The following is a 16,576-nucleotide window of genomic DNA, read 5'->3' on the forward strand; positions in this document are numbered from 1 at the left end:
TAAAAATGAATAAATAAAATAAAGGCAACAAAAAAAGTTGTATCTGTTTTAAAAATTATGTAGTTTGAAACCATGTCTTCCTGGTGCTTGTTTATATACTTGTATGAAGGTAACTCAAACATCTTCTTGTTTTTCTAATTTCTATGTTTCATATATAATTTTTTTCTTCTAGACAGCTGAATAAAGCAGTTCCCCACCCCCTGTTCTTTCCTTTTTCCCATCACATATTTACAAAGAAGACAGTATAATAACATTCTTTGAAGAATTTAAAAGTCTAATGTATTAGACACAAACTAGAGATGTCTTAATGATCTGTGAATGAACAGCACACATTATTCTGGGCTGTGAACCTGCCTAGCCTTTCCTACAAATTCCCATCAGTCAGGGAACATGGTGCCCTACCTTCCTCGTTCCTTCTCTTCCTTACAAGAACCTCACTGAGTTGGCTCTTGGAAAAACTTAACATGAGTCAGTGGCCAGAACCACATTTCCTGCCATCCTCTGTGTTGACTTTCTGGTTGAAGTCACATGAACAAGCTATAAACCATATCTATTCACGGGCCCAGGATATCATTAAGGACATATCTGAGCCTTCAGGAGGACCTCAAGTTGTAGAGAGGGCAAGCCAGCCTTGCCTGTCCTCCTGTTTTGGTAACGAGTGCCTGTCTCATTTGAGGCTCGGGTGTCAGGATGAGGAGGGGATACTATGCTTGGTGTAATTAGGAAGGATGAGCACGGTAGGGGACTCTGGATGATGTGACAGTCCTTCTTCCCTACCCCCAACCCCAGTACTGCTTTGGAAATGATCTTGTACTGTCTCCTCTTGGTATTTTCTTGCATGCACTTCAGGAGAGCTGAGGATGAATGGTAGGTTTTCCTTAGAAAATGGACTCTAGGAGAGCTATGCTAGGAAGGTGTATTCTAGACAAGGATCTTAATTTATAAGATTAAATAGAAATAAGATTATACATTTTTTAAGTTAGCAAGTAAAAAGAAGTGACCTAGTAATATTGAAAAAATTACTGGTTAACACTGTGCTTTGTGAACCTAAATTGCTTAATTTTCCATGTGCTTCTGGAAGAGTGGAGGTCTATATAAAATACACAAAATTTTGGTTATTGTTCAGAATGAAGAATTAAGCTCTATAGATCAAAATAACATTTCTATTGGTTTTTTTAAAAAATGATATTGTTGCAGACTACTTAAGCTGCTTTGGTCTTCAGTGAATCCTGAGGAGTGAAGAGATGATGCTTATCATATTGTATACATTTAAAAAAATTTTTTCTCTTTATGCTTTAGACAACAAAGCCCAGATGTGGAAGCTTAACATACAGACATTTTTTGATGTCATCAGCCCAACCCCAGTTGGTGGTCAAATGATCATAGCCATCCCTGAATTAAAAATACAGAGGACAAACAACATTAAACTTCAACCTGGAAAAAGGACTGTTGAGCTGTCTGTGAAAATTAACAAGGTGAATGATGATGCTTCCTGCGAAGCCCTGGTTGAAAGTGAAAGCTGTTCAAAAGAAATGGTTAGAAAGAAGGGTCCAAGTATGAAAAAAAATTTTATTTTCTTCTTTTGTTTTCTTTTTTCTTCCCATTTTATCCTCTATTTTAAAACCTTTTTATTACATTTTGTGAGAGTATGAACCAAGGAATGAATATATATATATATATATATATATATATATATATATATATATTTTTTTTTTTTTTAATTTTAAGATTAAGAAAATGGAAAATATATGATGAATTTGGCAATCTTTCCTCTCAAATCAGTTACATTTGGATTTTTTTCTGTAGTATTTGCAGTATCTTAAATCCAAAATACTTTCTACAGTTTTAAGTGCAGTGAGTATTTTTGTTACTTGTCAGTAATTTTGAATGCTGATGAGTATTCTGTATGTAGAATTCTAATTCTAAACTCATGATCTTTCTAATTCTAAACTCATGATCTTTCATTGGCAGGAGTGGGATGGATTTTACCCCTCCCCCACTTTCTATTCCTCTGATTGATAAATATGAACTGGAAAAGATGGAGCAAAATCACCTTCCGTAACTATTTAGATAAAGTCAGAACTCCACATAATTTCTAGTTCTTGTCTTGAAAGAACAGTTAACTTCAAAGTCCAAGTCCAAGTGTTAAGAATGTAGGATAAGTGTCAACTGGAGAGTTAGAGGTAGGAGGGGTTGTTTTTCTGAACATTCATGTTTCTCTGTTCTTTCCCTTCCCTTTTGGTGTGTTAATCTGTGCTAATCTTCTAGCACATTGATTTTTTTAAAAATATTTTTTTCAGTTATAGCTGGGCATAATACCTTTATTTTATTTGTTTATTTTTATGTGGTGCTGAGGATCGAACCCAGCACCTTGCACATGCTAGGCGAGTGCTCTACCACGGAGCCACAATACCAGCCCTCACACTGATTTTAAAAATATTATCAGTAGGTTGGTATGATTTGGCATAATATAGATAGGGAGACTTATATTGCATAGAACCTGTACTTGACTATATGAGAAACTGACATAATGCTCTTGGTCATGTTATTTTTCTGAAAATATGCCACATTTCTTAGAGTGACTTACTATATTTCTTAAAAGAATATTCCTGTGGAAACTTGGTGGCCTCATGGACATGGAAACCAGACTGGGTACAACATGACAATTTTTTTTAAACTGGATAAAGATTTAAATATTGAAAGATCAGCTAAGGTAAGTAAATATTTTAAAAATATTCTGTGAAAAATGACATTTCTTATTGAAATAGCAGTATAGATCTTTGAAGGTAAAGAAGAAACCAGCAAAACTTACAACTCTTCCAGAGTAGCAGCATTCCAAAGCTTCTGTGTATATGTATTTAAATTTATATTTTAAATGGATCAGACTTTACATATTATTTTGGCAATAAATAGTCTCCTTTGGTGCTTTATATATTTCTCTCTCCCCCCTCTCCCCCCTGGTGCTGAGGATTGAACCCAGATCTTCACATGTACTAGGCAAATGATTTACCACTGAGCTATACCCCAGTTCCTCTCCTGCTGTGCTTTTAAATTGTGCTTTTTATTCAAGTAATACATATGTATAATTTTAAAGCTCAAGTATTACTAGAGGATTCATATAAAAATGGGATTCTTTGCCCAACTCTTCTTGTTCCTATTTCCTAATCCCTAGAGCCAAAATTTTTAATTTCTATTTATTTCTTTTGCCATTTCTTTTCATTTTCCCAAATAACATGTTTTAACTGGAGTTTTCTAATTTTTCAGTCTTGCCCAGTTCAGGATACAGTGCTAAGAATTGGAAAGAACTACACTTTCTTATTTTTTAGATCTTGGACACTTCAAGTGCCATTTCCTTATATGTAAAATATGCATGGTAATAATGGGGTAACTTGGATCTGGCTTATAACAGTCACAATGTATAGCAAGTGGTAACAGTATTAATCCTGCTCATAGATTTCCTCTTTACTGCAACATCAACCTTTGGTATTTACAGTTGGCAGTGGTTGCCCTCTGGTGTCACCTCTCACATTTGGTGTTACTTTTCCTGCCAGATACCATCCACAATTTGGAATATGTCCTTCAGGAGTTCATTTTCTATTTTTATTTTGTTAAGTCATACAGTAATCTTAACAGTATGAAGTGTGTGTTTTTGTGTGTGCATGCCTGCAGAAAATAACTGAGAAGAACGTACTTGACCATTCATTCTTACTCTCACCCTCTTGGCTGAGGACACATGTTCTCTCACACAATGATTAATTGTGTGTCATCTTCATGAAAATGTAAAAAACATTGAGTCATTCCAACTTGCTACAGAGAAAGAAGAGGGACTTCTGCCTTCTTGTATTTGTGGTAAACAATTCTATTTCATTTAGGCTAATAAAGTTGCATAGTTGTTCATTACATATGAAGATGTCAACCTTTGAATTACACAGCAGCAGGAGTGAAGAGGGTATGTTGCCACATATCCCGAATTCATCCATGTGTGTGCAATGTGCCTTTTTACTGTGGCTTCTGTAGAGTTCTTTATTTCTTAGGCTCATTCATTCAGTCAGTACTTAGGGCACCTATTGTGTTTGGGCTACTATGCTAGGTATTGGTGATACAGCTGGGTATAAGACATTTCTCTTTGAGACTCTGATAAAGCTGGTTATAATAAAGGGGGATGAGCACTTTAGAGAACTAGAGTACTGTGGAAACACAGAGCAGGGCATTCTGGGAAGACCTGTGGAGGTGACAAAATCTATGTCCTGAGGGATGAGTAGAATTTGCAATGTAGAAGAGAAGCAGAGAGACTTGAAGAGAGAGTGTGTGTTTGTAGTAGTGAAAGAAATTCCAGTGCTGCTTGTTTAAGCTTGAAGTTTATGGACAACAGATGATGTCATTAAGGCAGGCTAAGGCAAGACCATGCACAGCCTAGTTAGCTGTGTAATGGAACTGGTGCTTCCCCAGGGCAGCGGGGATTCTTGGAAGGGGTTGGGTAATGATCATACTTGTGTTTCACAAAGATTGTGTCACTTAGATTGGAAGAATAGCAAGTGTAGAGGTCATTTAAATGACTATAGTGATAAATCAAGAACAAGGTTATAGTTTCTTGCTCTACAGAATTGATAAGGGAATAAAATTGGAAGAGAATTTCACAGATAACTTCATTAACTTTGATGATGTGGGTGAGAGAAAAGATGTTTAGAATGGCTGTTCAATTGAGTGTTTTGGACCTCTTATTGGATGAAAGATAATTATGTTCTTTAAGTTAAATTACTCAGAAAGAAAAGCAGTTTTGGGTGATGGGACAGGGTGGAGATCCCTAAGGAATAATATTTGATGGGTGTTTCATTATACAGGTCTGGAGCTTAAGAATTAGATCTGAATTAAGGATATAGAATATATGGACCTGCTTTAAAATTTTTTCCTTTGTCATTAGGGCCTAGGACAAGCTAGGCAAACACTCTACCACTGAGCTGCACTCCCACCACAGCAGAATAGAGATAATTGTACCCTTTTGAAAGGGATGAACTACCTAAGGGACTATATAGAGAGGACAGAATCCCAGGGGATCATAATAAGTAAAGAAGGGAGGAGGCAAAAGCCTATAGTGGATTCTAAGAAGGAATGGTCAAAGAGGTCACTCATTTGAGTAGGAAGTTATAGAAAACAGAGGGAGAGAATATTTTAAGAGGCAGGACATATTAAAGAATGTCAGATGCTGTAAGAGAGTTCAAATTAGAAAAGATTGAGAAAGATCGTTTAGGTTTGGCAGCAAGGAGATCACTAGTTACCTTAACCAGAATGGAAATCAAAGAATGACTGAAGTGAGGACTATGGGGACAGTGATTACAGGCTACCGTTTTAAGAGGTATTACTGGGAATTGTAATGGTAGACAGTTAGGGTTCAGGAGATTGGTTATATACCAGTGACTGAGCAATAAGGAAACTTATCGAAGTAACAGGATATGTTTTCACAGATGGAGAAAGGTGATGTACATATAGAATGCATTAGAATTGGAACTAATAGTGTGAATTCATGCCTTTCATGTGTGTGGAAAAAGAAATAAATGTAGATGTAAATGCATGAGTGTGAATGGATGTCATTTCTGTTCTTTGAGTTAAATTCCTCAGAAAGACCAGGTTTGCTCTACACATACACATACATCCCAGCCCTTTCCCTGAGGTCCTGGGAATAGTGGCATTCTTTCTAGAAGAAAAGAGCAGAGCTTGTTCCCATATCTTGATTTCTGAATACCACTGTCTTCTAAAAGGAATCAGGGACCTTTGGAAGAAATGTTTGATTCTGGGGCTGGAGTCTGAAATCTTGTGCTGTGCCAGAAAGTAAGGAGGTACTCAGGAAATGTGACACATCAAAAGGACATAGGACTGGTGAAATTGGGGTCTTACTGGCCAAATCTGGGAGAATTTGAGCATTAAAATAAATAATGATTGTAAAAGATTTTAACCCATTAATCACAATGAAAATCCTTGAGTACGTACTTTTGTAAAGAAATAAATGAGTCAAATGGGAGGGAAAGAAAGGAAAATCATTTCATAAGAGTGTCAATTAATAAATGCAGAAGGAATGGTAGAACTAGACATTTAACAACAACATAGCATTTCATGCAAGTAATATAAACAGATGCCAAAATTTGAGTGTAAAAGTGGTATGAAATATGGTATATTGATGTAGACTCAAAGCATCACTCAACAAATTATAATGGAGAAAAAATACATTGAGTCACCTAATAGCTACTATCTGGATTAATTAAGATTATTTTCACCAATGAAACAAAGTGACATTGTGTCCACCCAATAAACTACCACATGAAGGACACAGCATTACTTCTCTTGTACCTCCAAAAGCAGACAGCCTGAATTTAGTTACAGGGAAACATCAAGACATTCCTATTTGCTAAAATTCTTAAATCTATTTCTCTTCAATTTATGGTAATATCAAGGAAAGACTGAGGACCATTTCATGTGGGAATGAACTATAGAGGCATAACTAGTAGTTGTGGTGTGTGATGTTTTTGTTATAATTTATGTTATTGGGACAACTGGTGAACTTGAATGGGATCTCCTGGTGAAGGGTATGCAGGAGTTCTTTGTACTATTGTTGCAACTTGTCTAAAGTTGTTATAACATTAAAAAGGACACCATTAAAGGATGAAAAGCAACAAGTGTAAAATCCTGAAGGGAAGGGACCAGCCAAGAGGGAAAGACTGAAAATAGTTGAAGAATAGGGAGAGAATAGAGAGAGTCTTTGATCAGGCAAGAGGGGACGGCATCCACCATATTCATGGATGGGTTCACTTTGGGATGACGGGCTCTGTGTTTTGGTTATAATAGGGGTTTAGGTAGAATAGCATATATAGAGGAAAGGATACAACTTGAGGATAGAGGAAATTTTGAAGGTGTCTGGGAACACTCAAGTCTATTTCCTATGTGTGGGACTTGCAAACTGTTCTTTCTGCAGAGTTATAAGAGGAAAAAGTGAACCTGAGAAAAAATGTTTAGGGAATTCTGGTCAAATAACTTTTCTTTTTTTTTTTCTCCTGGAACTAGGTTGTAATGCTATCTGCTGAGCTTAATTGGGGCAAGTTGGAAATTTGAGGAAAATAAAGGTTTAAGATGGCATTCTCGAAAAAGGTCAGAAATGCTGAGGCAACTTGGTAGCATTGTTAGGCAGCATTGAAGGCCCATTTGAGGTTGAAGATTATGAATCTCTGAGAATCAGAATACCTTTACTCTGAAAGGTTATTGATTTCAGATTGCAACACTTTAGGCTGGCTGTTAAGTGGTGTTTTGTAAGGCATTTTAAGTATGTGGTCTGGTTTGAAAGTGTTTCCCTGGCCTTCTGCCCACTCTGCTTGTGCACTTGCTAGTTAAATCCCTCACATTTGAGCAGTTCTTTAAAGTTTGAGGTGAAGCTTGATTCGAAAAGTAAGACTATACAGTATATCTCTACCTTATTTGCTTCTGGATTTGTGGGTATAGATGTTATGGTTTCTAAAATTACCTTCTTATTTCTAAAATGGAATAAAAGCAACAATTCTATATTGTGTAGGAGTCTTTTTTTTTTTTGAAATTCATATAACCAAAGGTCACCTTGGGACCAGAAAAGTGGTTGTGTAGTTTATGTAATTTATGATTTAAATTGTTCACCTTTAGGCTTTTCAGATTTTTACAATACAGACTCATCAGGGGACATGAATATGAGGAAACTTTAAAAGAGAATTCTGATCATTATACCCTGTATTTCTTTTGTAAGATTTCAAAAATCTAGCTCTAACAACCACATAGGAGTCTTAAGGTACATTTTATTTGGTCTATAAAACCTTAACTAGGACATTTTAGTCAGTTTTGTATTTGCTCTTACAAGTTTCAGAAGAGAGCGGTGCAGGTGTTAAAAGAAGAAAGGACGAAGGAGTAAGATAATTTAACTTGAAGAAGAGCTGAGGAAATGCTTGGAAGTTCTTTAGTTTGTTTTCTGATGACTTTTGTGTTTTTCTACTTCGATAGTAGGATACAGTGGAAGAGGAAGTGACCTTAGAGGGGAGCATGTGAGATTGATGTCATCTATGGGAGAGATGCTCTGGTAGCCAAGGGTGTTGACACTAAAGTGGGTGACTGAGGAATAGTCCATATTCAGTTGCATTGGAAATTTTCAAATGGTATATCTGCCCATTTGTCCATTTGACTGTGGTGGTTGAAGTTGGGTTAAATTATCTCTCATGGCTCCCTACAGCTAATTCCACGATTGCCCAATAAAGGAAACCAGGATGAGACAGGAGTTAAAGATCTTTGCAAGTTTTAGGATCAATGTGTGCTTTTGAAATTAAGATAAAGAGTATAGGTTAATGCCAGATTTGGTAAAAGTGAGATGATATCTAGCTTACTTTTGTTCCTACTCAGGTAGGATCTTCACGGGAATTCAACTTCTTACCAATCTTCTCAGATGATTTCAGATTTGCCTGTGTTTCAGCAAGCCAGCATCTGCATCTTTGGCCTCAGTGTCTTCTTATGTCCTGGCTAGAGTTTCTTAGTCTTATTTTTTCTAGCCTTTCTCTAATAGGTATATGCCAGACTAGAATTCCTTTTTGTGTTTTATTTATTGTAACATAGAACACATATACAGAAAAATACACAGAACATAGGTGACAAGTTTAATGTGTTATCAGAAAATAAACACTTTACGTAACCATCACTCCAATCAAGAAATAGAATAGCGTGAGCACTGCAGAAGTTCCCTTTTGTGAGCCTCCACAATCATTGCTGCCCCCCCTTCCCTGTGTCTCACTATCCTGACATCAAGCCCTGGCTAATTTTTGCTCATTTAAAAATCTTATATACACAGGACCATGAAGTATGTATTGTGTTGTGTCTGGCTACATTGACTCATCAGTATGTCTGTGATATTCAGATACTTTGTTGTGTGTAGCTGTAGTTTGTCTCTTTACATTGCTATATAATATTCATAGTTATTACAATTCTGCTGTTGAAATTTTAATTGTTTCCAGTTTTGGCTATTTGAAGTAATGCTGCTATGGACATCACTAATATAATACTTGGAGCACACACATATGCCCTCAATCCCATTTCTGCTGGTAGTAGGGAATTGCTGAATTATAGGGCTTGCACATGTCAGCTTTCATAGATAACACCAAACTATTTTTCCAAGGTGGCTGATGAGAGTCACCTTTGCTCCACATGCTCACATGCTCACCAATAGTTGATACTATGTCAGATGGGACTTTAAACACTTCTTTCTTGTCACCAGCCCCTACTTATCTTACCTATATTACTCTTATTTCCTGGCAGGTTTATTGGTACCCTAGGCTTGCTTTATGTAAAAATATTCCTATTTAAAAACTATCTCATTGAAATTTATCTTTCTTGCTTGCTTCTCTTCCACTGAGGTTAGATTCATGTGTTTTAATGTTTTGCTTACTAGGTCACAAGACAAGCAGCACATTTGAGTAAGACAGAAGGCCTTGGGGGAGTTACAAATTTTGGGTGCAGCCCGTGCATCATAATTGTTTAGGATCATAAAAGGAACGCAGGCCTTCAGAGAGGGAAACTGCTGACTGCATTTCTTTGTAGACATGGTGGAAATATTTTGATGACTGAAAAAAAATTTTTTTAATGCTGAAAGGAATGTGCTATAGTTTCCATGTTTGTCTTTAGAATTCACAGTATTGGAAACTTAATCCCCAAATTCATATGTTAATGCTACTTGGAGGTGGGATCTTTGGGAGGTAAATAAGATTGATGAGGTCATGAGGGTGGGGCTCCCACAGAGACATTAGTGGTTTTATAAGGAGAGAGCTGGGGGTGTAGCTCAGTGGTAGAATAATTGACTAACAAGCACAGGGCCCTGGGATTGGTCCCCAGCACTGGAAAAAAAAAAAAAAAGTAGCATTCTGTGATATCCTCCACCAAGTGAAAAGGCTCTTCCAGCAGCCAACCAGATTCAAGTGCTATCTTAAACTTCCCAGCCTCTAGAATCATGAGTTTAATAAACCTCTCTTTTTTCAAAATTACCCAGTTTCAGGTATTTTGTTATAGCAACAGAAAAAGGGCTAAGACAAATGCTGGAGCAAATGGTTTAAGTATGGAAAAAGGTAATATGAGGAAAAAAAAATCAACCTGCACTTTAAAGATTAATAAACAAAAAAATAAAACATGAGTGTTGGGATATCATAAATTCTGCCAAACCCATAATTGTATGAGGGAACCTTAGAATGTGACTCTAGGAAAGTCAGCTTTATTAGTTTGGGAAGCCCAGTTGATTTTTTTTTATATGTATATTTTTTAGTTGTAGATGAACATAATAAATTTATTTTATTTATTTTTAGAGCTGGACATAATACCTTTACTCTATTTATTTTTTATGTGATGTTGAGGACTGAACCCAGTGCCTCACATGTGCTAGGCAAGTGTTCTACCACTGAGCTACAACCCCAGCCCACCCCCAGTTGATTTTTTTAGCAAAAGAGAAAGCTTTGTGTGTTAGTGGGAATGGGAGATGGGGTAGATGGAATAAAAAGTGCCCATCACTGCCTGGTTTTGCCACTTCTGTCCAGATAAATTGTCTTATCCTACTCGTGGATTGCACTGGATTGACTAGGAAATGTGTGTTAGTAGCATAAATATTTTTGAATGACAATTATAGTTTGCCTTTCTGGAAAGATAGAGAATCCATTCATTGATATTTGTCTTTACCATAGCTTATTCCATAAGAGTCTTTCAAATATTCCCTATATAATGTGATTCATTTTGCTAAAAGCAACAGAGGGTAGTTGTTGTTTATATTTGCTGTTTTATAGTTGCTGTTTATATTCACTTCCTGGTATTAAGATTCTTCTATTAATTTATTGTAAGAAAGTAAATAATGTAATAATGTGTTTCTCAGTTCCCAAGCCAGAAGAAGTAAAATATTGCCAACTGGTATTATAATTAGAAAAAAATTTGAGATTTATTCTTTTTTTAAAAAAGTTTTTTTCATTTCATTTTTTATTTCTTAAATTCCCATTTAAAAATTTTTTTAAACTTATTTGTTCTAATCTGTTATACATGACAGCAGAATGATTTTCCATCCATTGTACACAAATAGAGCACAATTTTTTACTTCTCTGGTTGTACATGAAGTAGGGTCATACTATCTGTGCAATTATATATGTACCTAGGGTAATAATGTCCATCTTATTCCACTGTCTTTCCTATCCCCATGTCCCTTCTCCTCCCTTCCCCTCCTTTGCCCAAACCAAAGTTCCTCCATTCTTCCCATGCTCCTCCCCACCCCCCTTGTGGATCAGCACCCACTTATCAGAGAAAACATTCAGCCTTTGGTTTTTTGTATTGTCTTACTTTGCTTTAGTATGATATTCTCCAGCTCCAACCATTTGCCTGCAAATGCCATCATTTTATTCTCTTTTATTGATGAGTAATATTCCATTGTGTATATATGCCACAGTTTCTTTATTCATCCACCTATTGAAGGGTATCTAGGTTGGTTTCACAGTTTGGCTATTGCGAATTCTGCTGCTATAAACATTTATGTGGCTGCATCACTGTAGAATTCTATTTTTAAGTCCTTTGTTAAATTCCCATTTTTGTCTTTGTACTTTACACAAAAAGAGAACATAACACTAGTGGAATTTTTCCTTTTTCTTTCAAAGTGCTACTCTGGGCTCTCTAAAGATCTTTAGGATGCATAAACCAGATGATATGAAATTCATAATAATCAAGGTATGTTTCCATATTGAGAGTTTGCAGAGATTGTGAAGTATGTCCACTTTCATGTTAGTTTCTTAGGGCTGTCAGAAAAAACTATTACAAACAGGATAGCTTAAAACAACAAGAATGTGTTCTCTTGTGGTTCCGTAATGTTGGAAGTCCAAATCCAAAGTGTTGGCAGAGCTGGGGCTCTTCTAAAGACTCTAGGGAATACCCTCCTTGCCTCTTCCTGCTTCTTGTCACTGCCAGCACTCCTTGGCATTCCTTGGTCTGTAGAAACCTCACTCTAGTCTGTCTCTGTCATCATGAAGTTCTTCTCTTTTCTCATAAGGTCAGCAGCCATTGGGTTAGAGCCTGGTATGACTTCCTTCTAACTAAACTAATTTTATCTGCAATGGTGCTGTTTCTAAATAAGGTCTCATTTTGAGTTTTTGGGTGGACATGATATTTGGAGCCAAGGAGTACAACACAGCACACCTTCCTTCATTCTCTCCTTGTCAACAGTTTGAAGATTTCCAAAATGGCTACAGGCAGTGTATTCCCCAGGGTGGGCCACGAGAGCAGTTCACCCTAGGTGTGGGCAGCAAGTGGGTGCATTTCACGTGAACTATAGTTTGATTTGGATTAGTATTATTATGTACCAGTAGTTCCAAACCATCCCAGTGATAGTCCCCCAAAATCTTTTTTTTAAAATATTTTTTTAGTTGTAGATGGACACAATACCTTTATTTTATTTATGTGGTGCTGAGAATGGAACCCCAGGGCCTCACACATGGGAGATGAGCACTCTACTGCTGAGCCACAGCCCCGGCACCCCCCAAATTCTTTTATTGGTCCAAGTTTTACATATGTGTGGTTACTCTTGGATTTTCATAATATAGACTTAGGCCTTGATTCAGCACATTTCTATTATTAATCATTTGATAAATGTTATATTCTACATGGAAGTTAATTTGGAGAACTCTTAAGTTATGCAGTTGTGCCCAGGTACATAAAGACTCCTTACTTATAGTCATTTTTTTTTAATTACACACACACATACACACACACACACACACATATATATTTAGTTGTTGAAGGACCTTAATCTTATTCATATACTTATATGCAGTGCTGAGAATCGAATCCAGTGCCTCACACATGCTAGGTAACTGCTCTACCACTGAGCTGCAGCCCCAGCCCCTCAAATAGTCATTTTGAAAGCAAGTTTATAAAAGTTTGAGTTTTCTTGGAACACAGTTCATGTCTCTAATCCTTGCCTTAATGTTAGTCAGATTTTTGTCATTGTGACAAAAATGCCTGCCAAGAAAAACTTAAAGGAGGAACAGTTTATTTGGGGTTCATGTTTTCAGAGGTTGAGTCTTTGGTCAGCTGATTCCATTTCTCTTGGTCTGAGACAAAGCAGAACATCATGGCTGAAGGATGTGTGGAAAGCTGTGCAGCTCATGAAAGCGGGGAAGCAAAGAATGAGCGAGCAGGTGAGGATCCAGGGACAAAATACAATCCCCAAGGGTATACCTCCAGTGACCTGCTTCCTTCAGCCACCTCCCACCTGCCTGCAGTTACCACCCAATATTCCATTCAGATTATTAATTCATCAAGTGAATTAATCCACTGATGTGGTTCTAGCTCTTGCGATCTAATCATTTGACCTCTGAATGAACATCCCTGCATTGCCACATGAGCTTTTGGGGGGACATCACTTATCCAAACTAAAACATTTTATTACTTGCATTTAAAAGAAGTTAGAAATAAGCAACAGTATCACAGTGATCATACATAAGAACAAACTCAATGAGAATAACTTCAAACTCCTTTTTGGAGTCACTTTAATGTTAAAAAATTTTTAAAGGGAAAATGTGAACTGTGAGGATTAATATGTAATTTTTTATAATGTGTAATTTTTTTGTATATTTTAGTTCACACATGAAATAGTCTATTAGTTTTAATTGTATTTTTATAATTGAAATTTACTTTTTTATAGTTGTTAATTGATTTAAAATTAAGAAAGAATAAATGTAAAACATGCTGTTCGTGGATACTTTTGTTGGGACAAATAGTAAAAAAAACAGCATATCTTTGAATACTTTTTGACTACATTGTAGATGTTTTATATAGAGATCCAATATACAAGTTGGTCAGATAGATCCATATAGAAGACAGTCAAATTGAAACAAAGAAATGCTTGCAGTTTTGGAAAGACTGCTGCTAAACTCACAGAGGGTGTCTTCAAATAACTTGATCATTGTTTCATAAACCTCTGCCACAGTCCAAGATAGAAGATGCTGCACATATAGTCAACATTCTCAGTGAAGTTCTTAGAAATCAGGGAAATCAATCTCTGCCTCCTGAAAATCATTCTCTAAACCTTGCAGAATTTGTTTGGAAATATTTCTTTATGTGTGACATTTTTAGAACTTTAGAAAATCGTTCTTTTTAATCTTACATCACAGATGTAAAAAACTTTAGGAAGTTTCAAAATCCCATCTTAGACAAGGTAGAATGTTCATTATGAAGTTGGGGCACAGATGAGACAAGTTTTTTAAAAAAAATTTTTTTTAGTTGTTAATGGACTTTTATTTTCTTTATTTATTTATATGTGGTGCTGAGAATTGAACCCAGTACCTCACACGTGCTAGGCAAGTGTTCTACCACTGAGCCACGACCCCAGCCCAACCAGACGAATTTTGAAAAGTTAATCTTGACTTTGAAGTATAGGTACTGTGTCATCCTAAGAAGACATGGACACGTGAATTATCTCAGATTTTGCTCTCTGCTGTATGGAGTTATTCTCCTTGAAATTATCTCTTTTTCTCCTGGGTGTAGTTTTACAAGAGATTAATCAGATATAAACATGTTTACAAATAGCCAGAATCTGTCTTGAACAATCTACAGTGAAATATCAAGCTTTTAATTCTTCTTTGATTTATTCTTTATAACAACACAATATAAGGGAATGAGGATTTACATAGAAAAAGGGGTTAAAATTTGTAGATGAATGCCAGGAGAAATAGCAGATGATGCTGGCTATCCATACCTAGAAAAATCCAAACAGGAATGCCCCGGACATTTTCACCAAGAACTGGACACTTGTTCTAAACCAGCGGATCAAATAATATCTGTCTTTGATACCATTCAGCCATTTTCTCTGATTTTGCAGAAGAAAAATTGGAGAAGTGGAACTATTTTTTATTCTGGAGGCATTAGTTATAGTTTGAGTAGATCTCAAGGAAACCAAGGCATTATTTGAAATTTAATGTGAAGTGGAGTTTATGTGATTTTGTGTTGAATGCTTTTCCAAAATATTTGTGTATATTTGGTTTCACCTGAAAGAACATTTCTAAGTTAAAAACTAATGGTGTTGGGGCTGAGGCTGTAGCTCAGTGGCAGAGCACTTGTCTAGCATGTGTGAGGCACTGGTTTGATCCTCAGCACCACATAAAAAATTAATTAATAAACAAAGACACTGTGTGTTCATCTACAACTTGTCAGCTATGACATGATAGATTGGCAAATCTGGGCCATAAATATATTAAATTTTTTTCCCATAACTGGGGATTGAACTCAGGGCCTTATGCATGCTAGGCAAACGGTCTACCACTTAGTCATGTCCCCAGCTTTTTAAATATTTTTGTTTTGACCTTGAGACAGGCTCTTGGTAAGTCGCTAAGGCTGTCTTCCAACTTACATTCCTCCTACCTCAGCTTCCTAAGTAATTGGGATTATAGGTATGTACTACATGCCTGGCTTTGGCTACACTCTTTATTGAACATGAACATAAATATCTAAAGAATATCAATTTTGAGAAAGTTGTTGGCAGATTTTTAAAAGTTAAGACTCAAAATAGCAGATATTATTTTCATTACTACAAACCAATATGTAGGTAAATTATTTCTTCTTAAAAAATGTTAATAGAATAAAAATATGAATCTAAGACTTTTTCCTTTTTTGTACTTTAATCTTTATTTTACTTTATGTATTTATTTATTTTTGGTACTAGGGATTTGGCCCAGAGGCACTTTACCACTGAGTCACACCTCTAGTCATTTTTTTAATCCTCATTCTTTTTTTTAATTGATTTTATTTTTTAAATACATAACAGCAGAATGCATTACAATTCTTATTACACATATACAGCACATTTTTTCATATATCTGTTTGTATATAAAGTATGTTCACACCAATTCATGTCTTCATACATGTACTTTGGATAATGAAGTCCATCACATTTCACCATCATTACTAACCCTCTGCCCTCTTACATCCCCTCCCACCCCTCTGCCCTATCTAGAGTTCGTCTATTCCTCCCATGCTCCCCCTCCCTTCCCCACTATGAGTCAGTCACCTTATATAAGAGAAAACATTTGGCATTTGTTTTTTGGGGATTGGCTAACTTCACTTAGTATTATCTTCTCCAGTGCCATCCATTTACCCGCAAATGCCATGATTTTATTCTCTTTTATTGCTGAATAATATTCCATTGTGTATATATGCCACATTTTTTTTTATCCATTCATCTACTTAAGGGCATCTAGGTTGGTTCCACACAGTTTGGCTATTGTGAATTGTGCTGCTATAAATATTGATGTAGCTATATCCTTGTAGTATGTTGTTTTTTAAGTCTTTTGGGTATAGACTGAGGAGAGGGATATCTGGGTCAGATGGTGATTGCATTCCCAGTTTTCCAAGGAATCTATACTGCTTTCCATATTGGCTGCACCAATTTGCAGCCCCACCAGCAATGTGTGAGTGTACCTTTTTCCCCACATCCTCACCATCACTTACTGTTGTTTGTCTTCATAATAGCTGCTATTCTGACCCTCCAGTCCTGTTTTAATTTTTTATTTTG

At 36.2% G+C, this 16,576-nt stretch overlaps 1 protein-coding gene across 2 annotated transcripts in view; it reads left to right on the forward strand.

The window, feature by feature from the left end:
• Positions 1-16,576, forward strand: part of Manba (mannosidase beta) — a 96,114-nt gene that overhangs the window by 32,593 nt on the left and 46,945 nt on the right. For both annotated transcript variants that reach the window (XM_078021869.1, XM_078021870.1), the window contains exons 6-7: positions 1,300-1,475; positions 2,603-2,713. In XM_078021869.1, coding sequence (XP_077877995.1) covers positions 1,300-1,475; positions 2,603-2,713 — 287 coding nt within the window. The remainder of the gene's footprint in view (positions 1-1,299; positions 1,476-2,602; positions 2,714-16,576) is intronic.

This window comes from Ictidomys tridecemlineatus, chromosome 9 (assembly GCF_052094955.1).
Source record: "Ictidomys tridecemlineatus isolate mIctTri1 chromosome 9, mIctTri1.hap1, whole genome shotgun sequence".
In the NCBI taxonomy this organism is placed as follows: domain Eukaryota; kingdom Metazoa; phylum Chordata; class Mammalia; order Rodentia; family Sciuridae; genus Ictidomys; species Ictidomys tridecemlineatus.